Source organism: Brassica napus, chromosome A4 (assembly GCF_020379485.1).
Source record: "Brassica napus cultivar Da-Ae chromosome A4, Da-Ae, whole genome shotgun sequence".
In the NCBI taxonomy this organism is placed as follows: Eukaryota; Viridiplantae; Streptophyta; class Magnoliopsida; order Brassicales; family Brassicaceae; genus Brassica; species Brassica napus.
Genome location: NC_063437.1, coordinates 4,239,931 through 4,264,759, shown reverse-complemented (window position 1 = coordinate 4,264,759; position 24,829 = coordinate 4,239,931). Strand labels below are relative to the sequence as shown.

At 33.4% G+C, this 24,829-nt stretch overlaps 2 protein-coding genes across 2 annotated transcripts; both read right to left on the bottom strand.

Moving 5' to 3' along the window:
• Positions 1-11,529: 11,529 nt before the first annotated feature.
• Positions 11,530-14,552, bottom strand: LOC106346691 (IQ domain-containing protein IQM3-like). The gene is made up of 9 exons (XM_013786093.3): positions 14,169-14,552; positions 13,984-14,098; positions 13,676-13,741; positions 13,468-13,556; positions 13,228-13,315; positions 12,991-13,137; positions 12,792-12,884; positions 12,549-12,650; positions 11,530-12,173 (listed from the first exon to the last, which is right to left on the bottom strand). Exons 1-9 carry the CDS (start codon positions 14,405-14,407, stop codon positions 11,742-11,744), a joined length of 1,371 nt encoding a protein of 456 aa, XP_013641547.1. The 5' UTR covers positions 14,408-14,552; the 3' UTR covers positions 11,530-11,741.
• Positions 14,553-15,924: 1,372 nt separating this feature from the next.
• On the bottom strand, positions 15,925-23,757 carry LOC106425506 (putative nuclease HARBI1). Its single transcript, XM_048778009.1, has 2 exons — positions 22,929-23,757; positions 15,925-22,461 (listed from the first exon to the last, which is right to left on the bottom strand). The coding sequence occupies exon 2, from the start codon at positions 22,448-22,450 to the stop codon at positions 21,266-21,268; it is 1,185 nt and encodes a 394-aa protein (XP_048633966.1). The 5' UTR covers positions 22,451-22,461; positions 22,929-23,757; the 3' UTR covers positions 15,925-21,265.
• Between the last annotated feature and the right edge of the window lie 1,072 nt (positions 23,758-24,829).

Here is a 24,829-nt window from a genome sequence, read left to right as displayed (position 1 = left end):
ATAAAGCGTATTCATAGAATAAACCAAATACAGGAATCAATGCTAATTACCCTGGTTATGAACACCATATGAATATATTTTATATCATCTTCCCAATCTTCTGAATAAAATAGTTTTTGCCAAAACAAAAGTGTACCAGGCTTCCAGCAAATATGACATTAATACAAGTTTAGAGAAGAGGACACACACTAGAAGGTCTGTCCTAATGATATGTTTTGTTTTATCTCTCTATCTTTATTCCTTCTTTACATCTGTTTCATTTTAAACTAGTGGTTTGTCCGCGCGAATGTTTGTTAATTATATAACACAATATTTAGTATTTGCTATAAGATTTGATTTTTTATACTACAAATTAACACTTTTATGAATGGACTGCCAAAATTTCATTTTTTATATTTCAATTCGTCTTAGGTCATTAACAAAATGTACCTTCATGTCTATAAATCATCTATGGCTTTGAAGCTTAGTTATATTTATTGATTATTTAGATTTATATTATGTATAATTTTTTGTTTATTAAATGCATGTTTTTTTAATACGTGTATATCATTATTGTTACGTTTTGTATGCTATTTCTGAATAATAGTTTAGCAGTGATCAATAAATATTCAGAAAATAAACATTCAGTTTGTGTGTACACATTTTTGTGTGTTTGGATGTTACTTTTTTCGTCTTTTGTTTTGTATTTTGTGGTGCTAATTTGTGATTGTAGCTACTGTTAGTTGGATGATCCTGATTTTCTTTAATTGTTTGTGCTTTTTTTAGTTGGTATATACATAGCTGCTGGTCATATGTATGACTAATTTTATGTAGTTGCCAATATCTAATATATTAAAAGAGGAGTACAAATTAAAATTACCCCTTAGTTTTGCAAGTTATTTACAATGGCATGTCAATGAATTATTAATTAACATATCTTTTAGGATTCTTTGTTTTTTCCTCTTTAATTAATGCATTTCCAAAATCAAATTATAAATAAATAAAACATGGAAACAATAATTTATAAATCTAACTTTTAGTATTAATTGTCCTTTCCTATTTTATTATATATATGTGTTTGGAAATAATAAATTATACATATATATATATATATCGTAATTAAATACATACATTATATGAGAATTTAGGTATGTGTTCGGATATGGATCAGTTTTTTGGGTATCAGATTTTTAGGTTTAAAATTAAACATTGTTCGAATATGATAAATTTTCGGACGAGGTTTGGACTCGGATCATTCCGGATCCAGATAGATTTGTAGAAACCTAAAAATATCTAAATAATTTATGTATTTAGAAATGTCTTTATATAATTTATAAAAAATAAAAATCAATACCCGCACACGCGTGCGGGTCAAGCTCTAGTTTTTGTTTAAATTGTAAGTTTGTAAAGTTAACTCATGTTGTTCTTGTGCCCAACCGTCGAATTATACAAAGTATGAGAATCTTAGTATTAATGTTTAAATATCTAATGCTTTATATTTGTGTCATGCCCGTGTGATTTGTATGACAATCTTCTCCTTCATAGTTAGTTGTAATCTTTAAGCTTTATGATTTTATTTTGGCACTATAATACCTGATGAACACCAAGAGAGCTCATTGTTCCAAGTAATACAAATAAATTAAAAGATTTTGGGCTTCAAGTGACTGAAAACCCAAATACAGAAGATTATGAAGCACGTCGTTCAGATGTCTTACATGCAAACCAATGAGATGATATATAGCTAAGTGTTCCCAAAACATATTAAGATGAGCAGCAGCCTGATTACTGGTGATGGTAATAAGGAAAGTGTTCATATATGCACATACAAATTTTGTTTTCATTTCACAAATTACTTACACCAGCCTACTATACTAAGAAATGAAAACTCCAAATATTCTGAGTTATACATGGATAAAAGTAACGTAATAATAATTCTTTATGAAAATACCAAAGCTCTTACATTATTCCTGCGTTAATATTATATATAACGGCCCAACATGTAAGACTTGAAACTTATATAAAGAACCACTGCAACCCAAACAAAAATAAGTCTATAAACAATACGAAGCCCAAGAAGATAATAACGAACGCTAAAATCATAAAAGGAGAAGATTCGTTAGTTAGAAGCGAAAAGAAAAAGAAAAGAAGCCCCCTCCCTCTTCGACACGTGGCAGCAAAAGGAACAGGGTGTGCTGAGGTGGCACTCTAAAGAGAGTTTCTGGGTAACTTTATTAATATAGATATCTTTACTAGGTGATAACCCGCGCCATTCGCGGAGTGAATAAATAAAAATAGTTTATTTTTAATCTATAAATTGTGCATGTGTATATAATGTAAACTCAATTGTTTTTTTTTTTAAATTGTGAAATTGGTTATGTGTAAATTAGATATATTGTAAGGGAACAAATGTATAATAGTGAGAAATAACTTATATTAATTTATTATAAATTTAAGACAAAACAAAACATAAAAAATAGAATTATTCCTGTCATAATAAAATTATGATTATAATATTAGAAGAAACGTAGGTGAAAAAAACAAAGTACTAACTGTCCCAAATTACAAAAAGAAAATTTGAAAAAAGAAAAATAACACGAAAAAGATTTTCAGAACTCCTGGTTTGCAATTCTATACCAAGAAAAAATTAAGAATTAGTTTAACAAACTAAACATACCTACTAACCAAATTCACAAAATGAACTCATGGAATATACTTCTTTCTGAAAGCATTGATTTCTGGAACATCTTTGGGTTCAAAAATTATTGGTCACGTACTTCAGTCGACCTTAAAATGAAATTAAACATACCTACTTACCATCAACGTTGGTTACGCACTTCAGTCGACCTTAAAATAAAAGAAAATTTTTGTAAGATCCAACAATTTGTTTATTACAAATTAGTACAATATATTACACAATTTGGATATAATATAATATAAAATAAAATATACTTAAATTACACCAATAAACACATAAGTAATATAATACTGAGATCATGGAACACATATATTTGTGCAAGCTCGAAATTTTTGGTAAGGATAATTTTTTTTCTTGAGAGAATTTTTTGCTTGAGAGAGAGGTAGAGAAGAATGATGATATGAGTCGATGAATTGTATTAGCCATATATTTATAGTAATAAAAATATACTACCACGACTTATTTAAACGGAAGTTGTATAATGTGATTGAGCAATTAATCTGTTGTTACCATATTTGGCTGATTCGAACAACTAAGTTTCATAGAGATGTAAATTTATCAATTTGCTTCAATCTTGCACTAATTACATTATTTCAAAGATTGAACTTGTGTAGCAAAAATTTCACGATTATCGTCAATATAATGTGTATTCAAACAAAAAAAATCAATCATAATGGCTTAAAGATAAATGCAGAGATATTATAGGAAACATCAAGAGGAAAATATAGGAAATTCATGTAAAACAAATCAATCAAAAAGATGAAATATAGGAAACATATAGAAAACAAACTTAATTACATTAAATCAGTCGTTACAGGCAAGTGAATACAATTCAGTCATTACTGGCACGATTGATCATCCCTTTTTTATTATAGAAACAGAAATTGAAAATATAGATAAAAATTACATTTTGTTCATGAAATATAACCAATATTTGTTAGCTGGCACGATTGTAAACACGGCCCCTTCAGATAACATATAACCAATAAAAACTTTGATGTAAACCGAATTTGTATAAAAAACTTTGTACAAAAAAACTATGATATATGTTGCATAAAATAATGTTGATCAACTTGTACTTTAATATAGAAATAGAAAATTATTTTAGATTCAAACATATACACGTAATCATGTAATAATCTTTTTGGGTGAAAATGCTAAGAATATAATATGGACCGTTATTTTGTCGAGAAGTTTTTTCTTCTTTTATAAATTTCTTTGTTGTAATATGAAAGTTGCTTATTGGCATCTATATTTATTTTGAATAAAAAAATTTAGACCAATACGTATGTCCAGAAAAGAATAATGTTTTTGTATTGAAACAAATTAATGAAAAAACTTAAGTTCTCATATACCAAAGAAATAAATGATAACAACTTCATATGTGATACGTATATATGTGATACAAATGTAGACAAAGCTAAAGTAATTACAGGGACTATACGAATGTTTAGTTAAATTATAATGTTTTGATAAATGACATGTTGTGTAATTACTCTAGTTAACAAATGGTTTTTAAATAGAATAGGTGAGATAGCTTGTGGAGTTGCCACATAGGAAATGACACACTTGTAATAAACACATAAACTAAAGGTTATTTATTTAAAATGTTTCCCAAATAATAAAAAAGGGATTTTCACCAAGTATGATTATTTTACTGTTAATTGTGTGTTATTATTAGTAGTTTTCATTTTAAATATCTTTATTTTCACCAAGTATGATTATTTTACTGTTAATTGTGTGTTATTAACTTATTATTAGTAGTTTTTTGCATTTTTGAATATTTTACTTATTGATACTAATACCTTGCATGTTAGAATTTTCAATTATTTTTATCATTTTTGTAGTTTATTTGGAAAGCTATACATCATTTTAACTAAAAGGTTGTGGTAAGAGAATTTTTTTCACTTTGGAAAATCACGAGCTCACAAAAACCACTGCAAGAATCAGAGTGATAATTGATGGTTTAAAACCGCTGGTTAAGGAGTCAATCATTGAGTTCGATTCTGGAGAAGAGAGCATTATTACCTTGGAGTATGAGAGACTTGAACTGCACTACTCCGTATGCTACTCGCTTCTCCACCTGAAAAAAATTGCCCAGAAAGGATGAGAGAAGAAAAGGCACTCTTCCTCATGTAAGACTTGATAGGAGAAGAAGGATTCAGCAGACCTTCACATGGGAAGTTTTCTTAGGGTGTCAGTAATAGAAGTTCCTCAGAGCAACGATACAACCCAATCTCCAAAAGGAACTCCATGGAGGTTACCAATCAAACAAATACTAGGCCTCTGGTAACGCTACACATCACTCCTTCCAGAAGAGAGTTGATAGACACGGGAATGCTTTTGGAGACAGAGTGTCTACTCGTCAAACCCATAACCCTCCACCTGCAAGGTCTGACGATCAAGTGGAAAACTCCAAACTATCCTGGAGAAGCAAACCAACACAAGAGAAGCCTCATATGTATGTGTCACCACCATACATAAAGAACAAAGATCCTACAAGTAGATCTTACCAGAGAAGTAGAGATCTCTTTCCGCGGAGAAACGAAGGGCAGTGGAGACCCAAACATATCCGAGAAACAGAAGCAACCTCTTTAAAGGAACCTGCACAGGTCGAATCTACATCAGACAATGCTAATCAGTTAGCTTTAGTGCAAGCAAGACCAAACGGCCCTCAGTCTCTTTCAAAGGAGGCAGTAATGGAGGAACTTCATGAAGTGACTAGACAGTACCCGAACTGTCCAGACCGGGTGGAAGCTGCAGCAAGGCGTCAGAGAGTTCACTTTAGTGATGCAAATGATCTAATGGAGCAAACAAAGGCTGCTATTCTAGCAGCAGAAGCAGCAAATCAGCCATCTATACCACTGCAGATAAGAGCTTCTGATAGTAACCCGGTTACTCCACCACCATCTAATGACTATCCTCTCCATGCTTGGCTCTTTCCCGACCCATCAATTATGATAAGTACAAAAAGCAAGGAGGAGAAAGAGGACGATGGTTTGGAATCTATGTTTAGTAATGATCCCCTTTTTGTGGCCCCAAAAGAGACTCTCCAGGAAAGAGTAGGACCTGCAAGAATTAGATCAATTGTGGTTAGTCATACTCTTGAGAAGGAAGGCACAACACAGGGTCCACAAACTCAAGTAGACTTGCCTGAGGAGGAATTAACTCTGTTGACTTTCCAGAATATGATTAAAGCAAAGCCAAAGAAACCTACAAAGAAGAAGTCACTACGAGTCAGTCCCAATATCCTCTATGGAGCAAGCTCAAAGAAAAGAAAATCTCGCAGATTCAAAACTCACCACGAAGATGTGTAGGAGCCACGGAGAGAGGACCATCAAAAAAAAACATTCAGGGGCTGCTAAAGCAAAAAATAGGAGGAACATCACGCACTGAGAGTAACCCACCGATCCAGTTAATCCCAGCTATGGTAAGGAAGAATTCAGATTTTTGGCCTTTTCCACACCAGGCTCCTTAGTCATCCTGAGCTGGAACTTTTGTGGGTTGGAGAACCCCATAACATTCCAGAGACTAAGGGAGATCCAGAGGAAGAACGATCTTGACATTGTCTTCCTCATGGAGATGGTGGTGAAAGAGCTTTATTGGCTTCAAACAAACAACTCCTTTGCAGTCCCACCGCATACACCAGGAGGAGGAGGCCTCTTCCTTTCCTGGAAATGAAGATATTGATCTCCAAGTTAAATCTTTATCAAATAACTTCATGGACACAATAATTTCTTACAAAGGCAAGTCTTTCCATGCTACATTTATCTACGGAGAACCAGACCACACAAAAAGACTACAGATATGGAATGAAATCACAGCTCTACAGCCGGATTCTGGAGGTTCTTGGTTCCTCAAAGGGGATTTTAAAGAGATCGTGGAAAATAGTGAAAAATGTGGTTGTCCAGAACGAGCTGAAAGAACTTTATGTGCTTTTAGATCGTTTTTATCACAAAATGACCTATTCGATCTAAAACTCTCATGGAGTTTCCTATCTTGGAGGGGAAAGAGACACACTCACCTTGTTTTGTGTAGACTGGACAGATTGATTAGTAATAGTGAATGGACAGAACAGTTTCCCTCTAGCAGAAACCAATATCTTAAGTTTGAAGGCTCCGACCACAGGCCTCTTCTGACGTTCTTAGATACATCAAGGAAAAAAGGTCACCGTATCTTCAGATATGATAAATGTAGAACCTAAAATCTACACAAAGTATTTGATAGTGATCGGGGTTGATCTAGGGAAAACAAATGATGTGGGCAACGATATTTTTAGAACACAACGATGTTAAGTAGTTTTCGGTAGGCGGAAATAGACTTTATTGATAACTGGGATCGAATACAATGAATTGAACTAGATCGAGTGATACAAACGAGGTCGATGAAGAGAGAATCTAAAAGTGGGAAGACCACAAGATCGATGTGAATGTGTAGCTCGCTCTAGGGTTTCCAACGTGTCCTCTTCCGTGTTTCTTCTTCTTCCTTTATAATAAGTCGACTCCGAGATCCCCGTGGTAGCTCCGCGATCTCAGCTTCTTGTTATGCGATCTCTGCGACTCCTTCTTCGAGCTTGATTCTCGTTGTGAGACTCGGCCTGTCTCGGCCCATTCCTTTGATCGTGGTCCATTTTGGTATTGACCAAAATTGGGTCCAACTATAGACGTCTAAGAGACAACATGAAAGTAAAAGAGATTATAAAACAAATTTAGGAGGCATCTTCTTACTTAACAGTAGAGGAAAGACTCTCTGTCTGTAGGAAGACCATCTGCGCATAGAGTAAAAAATTCAATGAAAATAACGAAAAATCCCTAGAAAAAGCAAAAAATCATTTAGAGGCAGAAATGTCCAACGCAATATCTGATGAGGCTTTAATTCATGAGCTGAACCTGAAGTTGCTCCACCTCTACAAATCAGAAGAGGAATTCTGAAAGCAGCAAAGTAGACAGTTATGGCTTCTCTTGGCGACTCAAACACTAGGTATTTTCATGCAGTGTCAAAAACCACATCTGCAAAAAATAGATTTTCACTGATTGCAGACAAAGATAGATTACATGTGTATGAAGAGGAAGAAATTTCTAAAGTGATTTCAGGGTATACGCAAACCTCTTCCAATCAGCAGGCTTCAACAGGCAGCAAACAATTGCGGAAGCACTTCAACCATGTATCTCAGAGAGTCAAAATAAATGGCTGATAAGGCTACCGCAACCACAAGAGATTAAAGAGCTACCTTTGCTATTAATGCAGACAAGGCTCCTGGTCAAGACGGCTTCTCGGCCAGTTCTTTCCAATCCAATTGGGAGTTCATAGGGCAGCGGTGATAAATAAAATCCAACTATTTTTCTCCACATGTTGCCTCGCACCATCAATCAATAAAACATATGTGAGATTGATTCCAAAAATCACAAGAGCAAAAAGTGTAGAAGACTACAAACCCCATTGCCCAATGCAATATCTACTACAAGATAATCTCAAAGTTACTATCTACAAGGCTAAAAACAGTCCTAGGCTCGATAGTTTCTAAAAACCAAACAGCTTTCATCTCGGGAATGGCTATAGCTGACAATGTTTTGATCACTCATGAGGTTCTACATTTTCTTAAGACGTCAAAGGCAGAGAAAAACTGTACTATGGCTGTAAAGACGAACATGTCAAAGCGGTATGACAGAATTGAGTAGAGGTTCATTTCACAAGTACTGGAAAGACTAGGATTCCACTCAATTTGAATCAACTGGGTCATGCAATGCATTAGAACAGTGAGCTATTCTTATCTAGTTAATGACTCAGTCTACAGAGAAGTCATACCTTCTCAGGAAATTAGGCAAGGATATCCTCTATCTCCGTACATCTTCATCCTCTGCAGCGAAGTTATATCCGGGTTGTGTAAGAGTGAAGAGAAGAAAGGTTTGCCCCAGGGAGTCAGAGTAGCTCGAGGTAGCCCGAGAGTGAGTCATCTGCATTTCGCAGATGACACCATGTTCTTCTGCTTAGCTTCCTCCAGAAACTGTGAAGCTCTGATAAGTATTCTGAAGGAGTATGAATATGCCTCGGGACAAATGATCAACAAAGCTAAGTCTTCAATTATCTTCTCAAGTAAATCTTCACCTGAGGTTAAGGAAAAAGCTAAGTTATTGTTGGGCATCACAATAGAGAAAGGTCTAGGAAAGTATTTGGGATTTCCGGAACACTTTGGTCGCAAAAAAAATATCTATTTACCTTCATAGTAGATAGAATCAGACAGAAGGCAATTAGATGGTCAACGAAGAGGCTCTCCCGGGCTGGAAATTTCACCATACTCAAATCCGTGCTCAGTGCAATCCCAACATACACAATGTCCTGCTTTCTTCTATCTGTCAGCATGTGCAAAATAATATATTATGTGTTAACAAGGTTCTGGTGGGATGGTGTTGATGAAAAGAAAAAGATATGTTGGGTGGCTTGGGATAAGTTAACTAAACCCAAAGCTTTAGGAGGTTTGGGTTTGAGAGACATTAAACTATTTAATCAAGCTCTCCTAGCTAAATTGGCGTGGCATCTCTTAAAGGATCCGAGAAGTCTCCTAGCATGTGTGGTATTGGAAAAATATTATCATGGAAAACACTTCCTAGAGGTGGAATCTCCTCAAACATGTTCTCATAGCTGGAGAGGAATTCTACACGGAAGGGATCTCCTAACAAAAAATTTGGGGAAGGCAGTGGGGAATGGACAAACGACGCAATTTTGGAAAAGACTCATGTATCTCACTTGACAAAAATGTTAAACCAGTATGTCCTATTAGAGATGTAGATTTGGATCTAAGGGTGGCAGACCTTCTAACAGATGACCTATTGTGGAACAAATCTCGTATTCAAAAAGTGTTACCTGAGTTTATTTCCCAGATCCAATGTCTACAACAAAGTGCCAAAGGAGCAGAGGATGCTTATATCTTGCAACCAACATCCTTAGGAGTTTACTCCACAAAATCTGGTTACTTCACAGCATCATCTTCCTGTCCAGAACGATCAATGAACAATCAGGTGGAGCAATTCAATTGGATAAAAGACATTTGGGCAAGAAAGTTTCTCCCCAAAAATACGAGCTTTCCTTTGGTCTATTGCGCAAAATGCCCTCTCCCTAGGAGCGAACCTGCAAAAAAGAGGAATGCTTTCAGCAGCTTCCTGTCCGAGATGCCAAGACATTGAAACCAATACACATATCTTCTTCACTTGCCCTTTTGAGATTAAGGTCTGGAATTGTGTTCCATTACGTCAAGAAGTTCACATAGCTGTAGACTCAACTTTCAAAGAGGCAGTAATCAAATTTCGATCAGCAATCTGCTTCCCGTCCTCAAGTATCGCCTTCAACGTTCTCCCGTGGATTTGTTGGGCCATTTGAACAGCAAGGAATACTCTAATTTTTTAGGATAAAACAATCACACCGGAGAAAACTGCGCTAAAGGAACTAAGATTAGCAAAAGAATGGTCATTAGTGCAAGGGAACAACAGGAAATCAAGCTTATCACCTGCATGTGCTCGGACCTCTCCGAGACAATCATCGAGAAGAACAGAGGAAGCCGGATCGACCACTTGCAAGACACACGGTGCTTGGAACTCAGACACGAAGACGGCGGGCTTAGGGTGGAGCTTCTCATGTCCGCATCTGACATCTCCTTATCTGGGATTAGAGGTTCAAACCTTCGTCAAATCACCACTCATAGCAGCGCTGGCGATGCGATCGGCTCTTTGCATGGCGACAACTTAAGGGTTCTCAACCCTAAAAGTTTTCTCCAAGAACACAATGTTGATCAGAGGTATAAACGGTAACTCCCAGTCTAAAGAAATCATCGGAATCGTCTCTGCCATCTGAGTGATCTCCTCTGGGTTTGCGACTATCTCTTTCTCTCATCTCCCCCGATTGGAAAACACTGTTGCAGATGGTTTAGCCAAAAAGACTTTGCATTACTCTCTTTATCTGTAATGAACCTCTCGATTTGGGCCACGCTTTAGGCCCATTTCGAATTTTATTTTCATAACTAATGAAACTTTCAGTGACAAAAAAAAGGCTAAGATGAAATAACCCGTATAAAAGTATCAAATGTAACTCGTTATCCTATATTATAAAATAATATAAATTATTTGTTAAGTAAAGTTTTATACTTATTAAATTTTTGGAATTTATTATATTAAATTATAATTAATTATCAATGATTTAATATTTACTTTTATATATTTTTTATACATTAATGTATGTTATGAAATTTAAGATTATTTTGTTATTTTGTGTGTATACATACTTTATTCATTTTTATAATTACAAATCATTTAATAGATTAAGTTATTTAATTATACTTATTGTTTAATCTAATATTTAATAATGATTTAAATATATATAAAATATTAGAAATTATTGTATCTATAAGTTGAAAATAAATTAATATTAATTATTTAATAATAAGTACGAAATTATTTAATTATTTAGATATATATAATATTTTTTATATTTTTAAAACATTATATTTAATTTTTAAAGATATAGTAAAAATTTATAGATTACAATCTTAGAAAACAATTTGTGAATATACTTTTAGTTATTTTATTTTGGAAATATTTAAATATTTAGTTGAGATAGCAAAATAATTATGTTGTTACACGACATATTAAAGTGCATAAATAATATAAGGTCTAAGTTTAGTAATATTACACTATAAAGTACTAAATTTAAGTCGAAAATATGTTTTTGTTTTAATAGTATTAATTTTATATTATGCTATTTTATTATTTGTTAAGGTGATTATATAAATAATTAATTAAAAAAAAATATTTAAGTATATCAGAAATTAATTTGTGTATATAATTCAGTTAATAAAAAGTTAAAAAAAAAACTGAAACAGAAGTATCATTTATGAGTGATAAAACTTTGACACAAAACATAACCGCATTCTTTACCTTCTGATTCACAACATCCCAGGTGGAAAACATTAAAAAAAAAACACACACACATCAAAAACATAAGATAGATAAAACTCACACGTTATTCAAGTCACAGAAGATTACGATGAACTCTACTAAAGAACAAGGAAAACATATGATCAGATATCAAGCCTCCCGGTCGGAGACAACGTGCTGGTCCGGTATCGAGGCGATAAGTTAACGAACTCCAAAGCCTGTGTTCTCAGCTGAACCGGATAATCAGCTGCACAACCGATCCTTGGACCGGCTCCAGTGGACCATTTCAGCATCAACTGATGACCCAACTGTAAAGATTTTGACTGTTTCTTTGAGTTGATCCTTTGTAGCATTGCTTTCTGTGGAACGTCAGCTTTTGCGCTCTCAAACCCACCTGATAGCGTTCTCTGGTAACTATTCCCTTTAGTCTCATCAAGTGTTCCGTTACTGTTTTCATCCGTTTCAGTCTCTGCATTGCATGACGTTGCGTATTCTTTCTTCAAAGATTTGGTTCCATCTCCATTGGGTTTAATATAATCGTCGTAATTGTCTGAATCTTCACTAGCTTTGTGCACCTATACAAGACAAAAGTAACTAGTACTATTAGCTCTCAAGTAAATTCCTCTCAAAACAACCATATGCTAGTAAATGGTTCCCACCATTTCACAAAGACGATTTTTTTTCATTTGTTAACATATTAAAAGATACATTAAATTTGTGTCATATATATATATTAGTTTATGTGATTTCAGTTTCAATAAAATTAAACAAATAGTAATTCAATAAGTTCAACTAACTTTTTGGAATTTAAAACATACTGTTATTAAATTTTTAAATAGTTACAAAATCTATACAATTTCTTTTCCAAAATATGTATCTTGTGTAACGGAGATAGTATCATTCTGTAACCAAGATTTGATCGTGTAAGGTTCAGTAGAACAAGAGTTTACCTCAACATCGTCTAAGCTCACTTCATTCTCTCTAAGAAACGAGAGAAAGGTTTCCAGACTTTCATCTGAGGGCCTGTAATGTCCACTGTATGCAGAGATTGTCTGAAAAGACATACAACACAACGTACGGAGACATATTAACTATTTTTGAAAAATGTAAATTAAACGTGCTACAGTAAATGTAAATTCAAATGCAGAAATAGAAACTGATGTTTTGATACAATTGCAGACTTAGTAAATTACCTTGAGGACTCCATTGTCAACGACCACCCTCCCTGCGGCTAGTGTCGCTCCTCCAGCCAAAAAACTTGAGTGATGGAATCTTCCTTTCTTCTTCTGAAGTATACATAAACCAACATAAAAAGACCCATTCAAAACTTTTTAGCAACTATATCAAGCTATAACCACCACAAAGATTAAATCGGTTCTCAAGAAAACCTACCAGACCGGCATAGAGTTTCTTGAAAGTACTCATAACAAAGATCCATTTTGTTCCCTCAGATCCGTGCATGGTGTGTAGAAAATTTCCGGTTAACTTGTGAACAATCTTCCCATCGATGATCACATACTCATACTCTACCCTCTCTTGCTGGTTACCGGAAAAAAGATTCGCATGAGAGCTCCTCAAAATATGTTATATAAAACATTTAAAATTTGATAAGAAAAACATGGCACATACAGGACCAAGATATTTGATGCATTGCTGCTTAAGCTTCGACCTTGAACAATCTATAAGATCCATATCTTTCCCATCTCCAACATCCAACCTGCAAGAAACCGTTATTTTATAAAAGTTACAGATAAGATTCATATCAATCTTAATTCTTGAACTAGAAGAAAACACTAACAAAAGGAACCTTAGGCAATAACTTGTTTAAATAACCCAGAGAATATTTGGTTTAAGAACGGTTAAACATACCAGTAGAAAAATGGCTGGCCAGCATCAGCTTTACACCATTCTTCATAGTACACATGTAGGTTGTGTCCATAGCGGTGCCTAGGGTCAATCTGATTTTGAATTTCATATTTTAGTATACACTTTTATACCAAAAAATAAATTAATCTGAATATTAACCTAGCACTAATAAAAAGAAGAAGAAAATGATGGAAAAAGGTTAAAAAATTACCGCTTCAATCCAATGCTGGAAGGCTAGTTTTTGAGCTTTGTCGACTATGGACAGACCCTTGCCCACCTAACCACAACCAAACCACATGCTTACAAAACCTTTTTAACCAAGTGGATAATTTTTCTTACAATAATATTAAATCTGAGGCATTTTCAGATAATATTAGGGAAAATAATTCGTTAAAGAAAGATATTTTTAAAACAAATCTTGATTTTAGAAAGTACAAATCTCTTCTTTTTTTTTTTGAGGATCTTTTTTGACGTGAACTTTTTTTTTCTTTATATTAGAGAAAAAGGAATAAGGCATACCTTAGAGGCATTCAAGCTCACACGATTCCATCTGCAAACTGCAGTTTCAGGTCTCGAGTAATCGAAGAATGAAATCGTACTATGATTTAACCTCGCATAATCCATCGCCTGCCACCTTTATTCAATCATTAATTAACATTAATCATTCAAACTAATCTCTCCATCTAGTCAATGTTTTAGCTTACCAGAGCTCTTCGGCGACAACTACGGAGTCCGCTAACCTCCGGCGCGTGCGATAACTCCTGTAAACCTTCTGTACTTTCACTGCGGCCACGCTAGGAGGCGAGTCATCACTGGCGCCTTCAAGCGCGTCGGTGAAGTTAACGAAAGATTCGTCCCGGTGGCCTACCGGAGAAATGAGCATCTCACCGGTGGCGTGAGAGAACGGCGAAGGCTGGAAATCGAAGTTGGCGACGACCTGCATCTTCTTTACTTCTAAGGAATAAGGTAGACAAAACTCACTTGGTTCTTTAATGTCTGAACAAGAAAAGGAACTCAGAGAAAGTAGAGGATTTAAACTAGTTTATCTGTCAACTTGTGTGAGAAGAAGACTTGTGTTTCTCAGCGATCAGTGTTTTGTGTGCATTAATATATATAATAAATGAATGTCTCATCTCTAACCCCTAGGACCAATTCTTTCTCTTTATTTGATTTTCCTATTCTAAATTTGTTTCTTTTTATCATTTTGTCAGCGAAAAATATATTTCCGTTTTCCTTGTGGGCAAAAAGAAATAGACAGGTAACAGCTGATCGTGAATTTATTGTCACAGCTGATTCTGACTAATTTTTAATATGTAAATTTTGAAAAATAAGATTGATTATTATAAACTTGTACTCTTTTTTAAAAGATGAAGTTCTGGAAATTTTTTGTTTCAAATTACATTTGGTATTTTCACTTTTCAATGTAAAATTTATTAATTTTATGCAACATGACTTTTATATTTTTCGTCAAAAAAAAAACATGACTTTTATATTTTGCATAGTTATTATTATTAGTTGAAATGTGGTTATTTAGATAATTAATAATATTTTTGTTTAGAAAATGTATAAAATTAAATATTTTATTAAACTATGTATCTAACCTCAGAACTTCATATAATCAAAAATGGAGGGAGTATTATGTCTTAAGCTTTAAACCCTTAATCTGAATTGGCTTTATTTGTTTGCATCGTGCATTTTAAAGTTTCTTATCCATTTTTTTTTAAGTTGTGGTTTGTGAATATCACAAACATAAATTCAAACCAAGTAGAATATATGCTGCTAGAAATGAAGTGGAAGATCAGAACATTTTTAAATGTGTGCGCCATCTTTTTTCTTTTTGCTAAAAATGTAAATATCATTTCACGAAATGAAAGTTGAAGTTTACGTAACATTTGTAGGGTTTTTTTCAAATATGACTTAAAATTTCAGATCAAATACAAAAATAATCCATGTTTTCTGAAACTTTTGTTTTCCCTATTCTTCAGTTCGAGTTATTCACGCAAATGTTATTACTTTTTTTTTTTGAAAATAAGTCTTTTACCTTATCATTTTCATCTTAACCAAGTATTTAAAATATTGTCATTGCCATCAATACACTAACCACCATGAACAACCAATTTGAAACTCTTAATGCACTAACTTTTTTTTTACTCTTCATATCTCATTATTTATACACACAAATTACATCTCTTTCACTCTCTCTTCAAATTCATCCAAAAAATACAAGATTTTGATTCCAAGTTTTGTAAGGTTCATAGAGACATTGAAGCATTCATGGTCATTAACGACTTGGTAGCTTTTGTAATGAAGTGTTGGGTGCTTGGAGAAGTTAAGCAAGTCATCTCACTAGCTTAAGGTAAAAAATCGATTTTTCAATAAATGTATTTTCTATCAAGGAGACTTCTCTAGAAGTCTTATAACTTTTCTTTATTAAGAAAAAAAATCTGAATAAACATGTTAGTTTTGTAATTGACCGAAGTTTGTAAAAATTTGACTTTTTATAGAAAACTTCTCGGGAAAAACTTCTATAGAAGTCTTCTGAAAGTTTTCTCGAAGTCTTTTCACTGTCGCAAAAAGTCTGCATGGGTTACTTTTGCAATTGAAAAATAATAGTATAACATTTAATATTAATGAAAAGACTTCTTTCAAATTTTATTACGGGTTTTAGTCAAATCTTTGGTTACGAGAGAAAACTTCTATAGAACTCTTCTTTGGAAAAGTCAAATATAGTCAATTGAAAAAGTATCCCAAATAGACTTCTTGCGATGTTGAGAATACTTCTATAAAAATCTTTTCTGAGAAGACTTCCCAAGAAGTTTTCTATAAAAAGTCGTTCGGTCAATTGCAAAACTAACATGTTTATCCGAGAAGTCTTCTCCGGCATTTTTGAGAATTTTTAAAATTCAAAAGTAAGCCAATATTTACAAAGGAAGACTTCTCAAGATGTCTTCTGTAGAGTAGACTTCTTAAGAAGTCTTCATTCGTAAATTTGCAATTGCAAAAATAACCTAATTAAATAGAAGACTTCTACGAAAGTATTCTACTTCAATGCTTAATAAAATTTCATTTTCTCTGCAACTAAAATGACTTTTCTAATATTTTCTTATAAATTCATGTGTATTAGTCAATATTGGGGCTCCTGAATGAAATTCATAACTTATTTAGTGATAATTATGACATTTCAAAAATTTATGTTTACTAATGTTTCTAGCTAATCCGAGAAGACTTCTCGAGAAGTCTTATACGTTAAATTTTCAAGATTGTTAATTAACTTCAAGGTATTTTTTTTAACTTTCAAAAGTTTTAAGTAACTTCAAAAATATCAAATCATGCGGTTAATGTGTCTTTTTAGATCATAAGACATAATTTTTAACTTACATGAGATTTAAAATTTTAACTTTCACTTAAAATTCAAGTTTGATCTTTTGTGAATTTGATTATTTTTTCTTGTGAAGTCTTCTCTCTTAGTTTTAGTAAATTTGACTAAGTTTTTTTGTTGTTTTGTTATGAGTGGGTAGAATAGTTAAAAATATTTTTTGTATGTTGTATCAATAACTTCAATAATGTTAGTACTTTTGGCAAAACACGAACATTTTACCAAATTCTTTTGATTAACATCTCTTCAAGTCTACAAAAGAATTCACAACTAAAACAATACACATACAAATCATAAAACAGACTATAAACAAAACTATTACATGGAGCTAGATATCATTCCTCAACATAGATAAGCTTGGACTCCACTTGATATCATTCATTTGTACTACTTTAGGCAGAAGACTTCGAAAGACTTCTGGAAGATTTCATGGGAAGTCTTCTAGCATAAAATACATTATAAGACTTTCCAAGAAGTCTTCCAAGAGTCTTCTGAGAAGTTTTCCAAAGTCTGACTCAAATCTGAAAAAATATGCATATTCAAATAGCTTCAAAATAGAGAAAGCTTAGAAAATAAATTGTTTATGCTTAACTAATAAATAAAATAGTCACATTATGTTGAATCTATATATGTTTATAATCTAATATATAAACACACACAAAATACATATCTAATATTTGTACCACTTTGGGCATAAAACTTTGATAGACTTCGTGGAATGTCTTCTTGCATAAAATGCATTAGAAAACTTCTTAGGAAGTCTTCTGAGAGTCTTCCAAGAGTCTTCTAAGAGCCTTTTGATAAGTCTTACAAAGTCTGACTCATATCTGAAAAATTTGTACATTCAAAAGCATTCAAATGACTTCAAAATAGAGAAAACTTCAAAAATATTTTGTTTATGCTTAATAATAAAGAAACCAGTCACATTAGGTTAAATCTATAAATTTTTAGAATCTAGTATATAAAACACACAAAATACATATCTAAAATTTGTACCATTTTGGGCAAAAGACTTCGGAAGCCTTCCTGAAGACTTCGTGGGAAGTCTTCTAGCATAAAATGCATTAGAAGACTTGCCTAGAAGTCTTCCGAGAGTCTTCTGAAAAGTCTTTCAAAGTATGTCTCAAATATGAAAAACCTGAAATTCAAAAACATTCAAATGGCTTCAAAATACTGAAAAACTTCAAAAATATAATTTAATGCTTAAATAATAAACAAAACAGTCACATCTAGGTTGAATCTATAGTTTTTTAGAATCTAATCTATAAAACACACAATAATACATATCCAAAATTTATAGATCTACCTTTGAAAGAGTGAAAGATAAGAACCATGTAATGAAAAACCTAAAAAAAGAAGATAAATTAGTGAGAAGACATAAGAAAAAAAAATTGAGAAATACATTTAAAGTTTGGTGTTTCGATGTTCACAGAGATTAGAGAAAGGTTGAAGAGTTTTAGAGTGAGAAACATTATATTTTTGTTGCAGCCATATGAAAAGAAGAAAGAGAATGTATAAATTTTCTTTATACATAGATACAAAAATTCCAATTAGGTTAATGTGTTCTATACAGAAGACTTCTTGACCCTAAAACTAAATACATGAGAGGATTTCTAGAAGTCTTCGATTTAGGCAGGAAACCTAAATTCTTTTAAAATTTAGGCGGAAATATATGAGAAAACTTCTTGGAAAGTCTTCTCGAAGTCTTCCAAACCATAACATAATCAAATAACTAACTAAATAGCAAATAACAACTCACTAAACTTAAAATCAACTTATAAAGTGTTTAATTTACACAAAACTAAACAAATATAGGTCAAAAAAATTTATGTTAAGATTCCAAAAGCTAACCTTAAATACCAACAATACTATAACATATGTTACTAAACCCTAAACCAAAGTTTTCTCGGAGTCTTCCAAACCTATAATCAAATAACTAAGCAAAAAACACTTCTTTAAACTTCAAAGAAACTTAGAAAGTGTTTAAACCAAATAATTAGATAGTCAATAAACACATATAGTTCAAACTAAAAAAAATTAAAAAAGATAAGATTTCAAAATCTAACTCTAAAAATACCAACAATACAATAACATATATTACCAAACCCTAAACCAAAGGCTATCATGACTCAATCTACATTCACTCATCTATGTTAAAAATAATTCAATTTTAGTAAAACTAAATTTTCATCATTTAGAAATGTTTATTAATACATTTTTTTGATTTTTTCTCTTCCAAAATATTTTTTATAAACTTTATTAATTACTTCTATGATCTAATACATGAGAAGACTTCCTCTAGAAAACTTTTGGAAGACTTCTGGAAGAATTCGATTTAGTCGGGAAACCTAAGTTCTTTTAATATTTAGACAGAAACCCTAAATTCTACTAAAATTTAGGCGGGATATGTCAGAAGACTTCTTGGGAAATCTTCTGTGAGTCTTCCAGGCCATATAATCAAATAATTAAGCAAAAAAACACTTCTTTAAACTTTTAAGATACTTAAAATGTTTAAATCAAGTTATTAGATATTCATTAAATACATATATGTCAAAAAAAATATAAAAAGATAAGATTTCAAAATCTAACCCTAAAAATACCAACAATACTATAACATATGTTATCACCCTAAACCCAATACTATCATGAGTTAATCTACATTTACTCATCTATGTTGAAAATAATTCAATTTTAGTAAAACTAAATTTACATCATTTATAAATGTTTATTATTACATGATTTCAATATATTTCCCATCAAAATATTTTTTATAAAAAATTTTAAATTATTTTAAAAATCTAATGAACCAGAAGACTTATTTGTAAGTCTTCTCACGCGGAGGGTTATAAAACTGAATACAATTTTTTTGTTTGATCATAAGAAAGTTGTTGTAGTTTCACTAGCTTTTTGAGTTAATTTTGCATTTGATTAAATTTGAGATACACTTTTGTATTCAAAATCAAGTTTTGAGTCACTTTTGACAGTTTTCCCGTGTTTTTACAAAATATATGACCTCAAAATTGGTTCCACGGCACAAAAAAAAAGGTAAAAATGGAAGCAAAGACGATTGGTACGATAATCTTCAGTTTAGAAGCGAACATGACTAAAGTAATGATACAAATTTGATAAAGTCGAAAGAGAGATCTCCCCAGGACAGACACGAAAAGAAAGATGGAAAACAAAGGGGACCGTGAACAACAAAATGAAACAAGAAACTGATATTCATCGAACTGCCCGAACCTAAACCATTCCTCTAAAGAAGCAAAAGGAGGCCGTTCAAGGACCGTCCTTCTAAGTTCTAAGAGCATCCACAATGGTGAGACCCATTGTGGAGTCCTTAGGATTAGATTAATATTTTTTTTTTTGAATAGTTAAGGACTCTTGTGAAAAATATGTGTACAATGGTGATCCCAAAAGTGGAATCCTTAGGAATTAAAAAATGATTTTTTGTTTATTGTGTAGTGAAATATATTTTTTATATATTGGATGATTAAATAGAATAACTTAACATAAAATACAAGAAATAAACATAAAAAACAATAATTAAACATTAAAATACAACAATTAAAGATAAAAACAAAAATTTTACATAAAGATAGAAAATTTGCTAAATAAAAACATGATCAAATTTAAAGATTACACAAAAGAGTTTATAAGATGATTAAATATTAAAATACAACATGATTATGAATCACCACCTAATGAAGACTCCCTACTCTTTCTGGTCAAGTATTTGCTTAGTATTTCAGAGTACTCTTTTCTTTCCGGACATACACACATCAATGGAGTAGTTTTCCCATCTCCAACCACATTGAACACAAATAAGTCCCCTATCTCGCATCTGTTATCGAGACAGAACTTTCTCCAGCCTCTTGTGATGTAATACTTGCCGCTAGATTCGCTATATCGCAAACTCACATTCCATGAATTTCCTTCTTTGTTCACCAGTATCGTCTCTTGGCATTGTTTGTGCAAAGGAGTAGAACTCGTAGCTCCCACAGGGAGATACTGCAAACGAATAACGTAAAGACACATAATAGATTAAACCATATATTTTACCAACTAAATTGACTCACAAGTTTGTCTTCTTGTAGATTTGAAGCAGTGACCTCAGCCAAAAAACAGTAATCAAATGAGAAAGAAGACATTGCCCCGGTTCGTCCTGAAATATAAAAGAAATAATTTCCACAAAAATAATATTAAAAATTAATTGTTAAGAATATTATCGTATTTTTTATAAATAGAAATTTAAATTTTATTAATTGCATGATTAAAAAGATACATTGATAAATATAAAGAAACGAAGATACACTAATTATTAATCTTCATCACCAAATTTATTCCAAATATTTTCGATTAAATCATTCTTCAACCGTTCATGAATATGCTCATCCCGAAGATCATTCCGATTGGGAAACATATTATTCAGATTTGTAGGCCTGTTGGTTTCCACCTGTGAGTTCTGGTGACGTCTCCTTCTTCAAATTCAGATATATCGTATCGTATGTATCCATCTCGTTCATTCTCAACAATCATATTGTGTAGTATGATACATGCTCTCATAATCTTCCATATCTTTTCTTTGTTCAATGTACGAACCGGGTTTTTGACAATCGCAAATCGAGCTTGCAATACTCCAAAAGCCCGCTCCACATCTTTTCGGGCTGCTTCTTGAGCTTTAGCAAATAACTCTTGTTTTGGAGATTGAGGGAGTTTGATAGATTGGATAAATGTTGACCAATTTGGATATATACCGTCTGTTAGATAGTATGCCAACTTATACATGTGTCCGTTGACCATGTACCTTACCCTGGGAGCTCGACCTTCTAAAATGTCATCAAACACAGGAGACCGATCGAGGACATTGATATCATTTAAGGTGCCTGGAGGACCAAAAAAAGCGTGCCATATCCAAAGATCTTGTGAAGCAACAGCCTCTAAGACAATTGTCGGTTTTCCTGATCCTCGTGCGTATTGTCCTTTCCAAGCGGTCGGACAATTTTTCCACTCCCAGTGCATACAATCAATGCTCCCGACCATCCCAGGAAACCCTCGTTTTTCTCCAATATCGAGTAGTCGTTGAAGATCCTCCGGTGTGGGTCGTCGTAGATAGTCACCTCCGAATAAATGTATTATTCCGTCAGTGAAATTACGTAAACAGGAAAGTGCAGTGGTCTCACCAAGTCGGAGATATTCGTCAACCGTGTCAGCCGCTGAACCATAAGCAAGCATACGAATTGCTGCCGTACATTTTTGTAGTGCAGAAAGACCTAACCTTCCGGTTGCATCTCTTCTTTGCTGAAAGAATGGAAAGTTCTCTGATAGCCCATAGACAATACGCAAGAATAAGTCTTTATTCATGCGGAAGCGGCGTCTAAATATTTGTGACGGGAATGTCGCATCTTCGCTGAAGTAGTCATTCCATAAGCGGTATTGTCCTCCTTCACGGTTTCGTTCAATATAAGCACGGCTCCTATGATGACTGGTTTGGGCCTCGACTATGTTGGTGAATGTATCTTCGAAGATTTCTTCGAAAACTTCGTCAAATCTTTCTTCGAAAACTTCGTCAAATCTTTCTTCGAAAACTTCGTCGGATGAAGATGACGACATTTAAAGATATCCTGATTCCAAAAATAATAAATATTTTTTTTATAATTTTTTTTATCTATAACTTCTTTTTTGTATTACTATAAAACTATGTATATTTTTTCTTAATCTCTAACTTTTTTTTTATTACTATAACTAATTTAATTTGGTACGTATATATGATAGTTATATATCATCACGTTTATTATGATGTTTATACCTAGCTACATGTATGAATATGATGTTTATACCATCAAGACTACCAACTTTGTTAAAATAGGATTCTTATGAGAAACATAAATGTATATGTAAGAGCAAATTCGATTTTTATGAGAAACATAAATGTATATATAAGTGCAAATTGGATTTTTATGAGAAGCAAACTCTTATTATAATAACCAAAAGCAGCAAGAGCGATATCTAATGAGAAGCAAACTCTTATTACATTAATCAAAAGCAGCACGAGAGATATCTAATGAGAAGCAAACTTTGGACAAGTTACCTAAAGAGAAGCAAACTTCGTCGATTACACTTCGAGATTGTAGCGAAAATAATACAGCCTTGGATTACAACAAAAGGAGACAAGTTTGATAGAGAGGAAATACAGCAAGAGAGATATCTAATTCCGCAAGAAAAGACTGATACTTATACACCCTCAATGCACCACCCGTGACTCTGGTCACATGAGGAAAACAACAAAAAACTTCCCAACTCCAAATACACCCGTGACTCCGGTCACATGTCCTACTGCACCACCCGTGACTCTGGTCACATGTCCTACTGCTGAACCTGAAACAAGACAAAGACAAGAGTTAGTAAAGAATAAAAGCAATGCGCCATGTAACAAATACTTCGAACAACTAACTACTCAATACACCAGACGACATGTAACATTTATACCTTAATAGCCTCATATCATCTCAGACATCAGTTTCAATTTTAGAGATTCTTCCATCTCAGATAGTGGATCTTTTTTGGCAAGTAAACGTTCAAGAATTTTTTGTTTAGAGAGTTTTCCTTTCATTTCCATGATGGCCTCCAACTGTGAGATCTCTTCTTCTTTGCCACTCTTCTTTCTCTTACCAGCAGCTTTAGCAGCTTTCACACCAACTGGTCTTGCTTCATGTTCGGGTACTTCATCTTCTGTATCAAGGTCAACCACTTGTTTGCGCTTCTCCTTCCCACCGTCTTTAACCATATACGTCGTGCACCGTTTTATCCTCAAACAGAGACCATTTCCTCCGCTCTTTGCTAGCAGACTCGACACTAGGCTGGACAGGAGACTCGACACTAGGGTGGACAGAAGACTCTAAACTAGGGTGGACAGAAGACTTGACAGTAGGCTGGACAGGGTGGAAACCATACTCATCAGGACCTTGGCTACCGAACCAAGCAGGTTCGGGTGACTCAAGGTCAACTGAAGATTGACTATACATTAGATTAACAAACCCAGTTCTGTTATTCATGTTTAGATGATGGTCTGTGTTACTCTATTACCAACACAGACACTTAAGTAAGCGATAGAAAGTAAACTAGCATTTAGTTCGGAGTACTTAGGCAGATAGAAAGCAAACAAGCATTTACCACCACTCAAATCAGACTAATAACTTCTCTACTAGCTACACTTAAAGCTAACAAGTACGATTCTATCAAATCTAAAGTTAGGAAGCAATACTAGCATTAATAACCATTAAAGCATGACCAGTATAGTTAATTTTTATTACTGAAACTAAAAAGAGTGGAAGTATTGTACCTGTGAAGCCCATCTCGAGGTCAGACACTGTTGTTTAAATCCTCCGAAGCTCTTCCTTGAAAGACATAAGATAGAACAGTTAAAAAAATTTATTTGGTCACAAATATATTATTTAGATAAGAAATGAAACTTACCAGCCTATTACGATGACCAGTATTACCAAGACCAGTAGACAAACTCCCTTTGCAAACCCATATTTAACCATTGATTTCTTCTTGGTTAATGCAACCACGATCTTCTCTAGCTTAGCCACCTTCTGGTCACTCTCAAAGAATTGATCTTTGACCATCCTAAGTTGTGTCTGCATTTCACCAAGCTCTTCTTGAATCGCCACATCCCATCATTTCCAGATGTGGCAGTCTCCATCGTCAACGTTGTCGCAGGAGAAGTACCTCCTTCCTGGATTTTTAGGAGTGTACGACGTTGCAACAACAGGCTCATTACCGCAATAACATGTCCTTGGGATTCCTTCATCAGCTTCAGGTTCCGGTGTGTAGCTACTCTCACCTTCATCCGCGTAGAGATACTCTTCTGCTTGAAGTAAAGAGGTCATGTCAAACTCGTCTGATGAAGATGGCTGAGTGTAGCTATAGTCTTGTCCCATGGTTTGTTGGCCTGCAAATAAATACAGAAACATTGTTAGCGAAGAA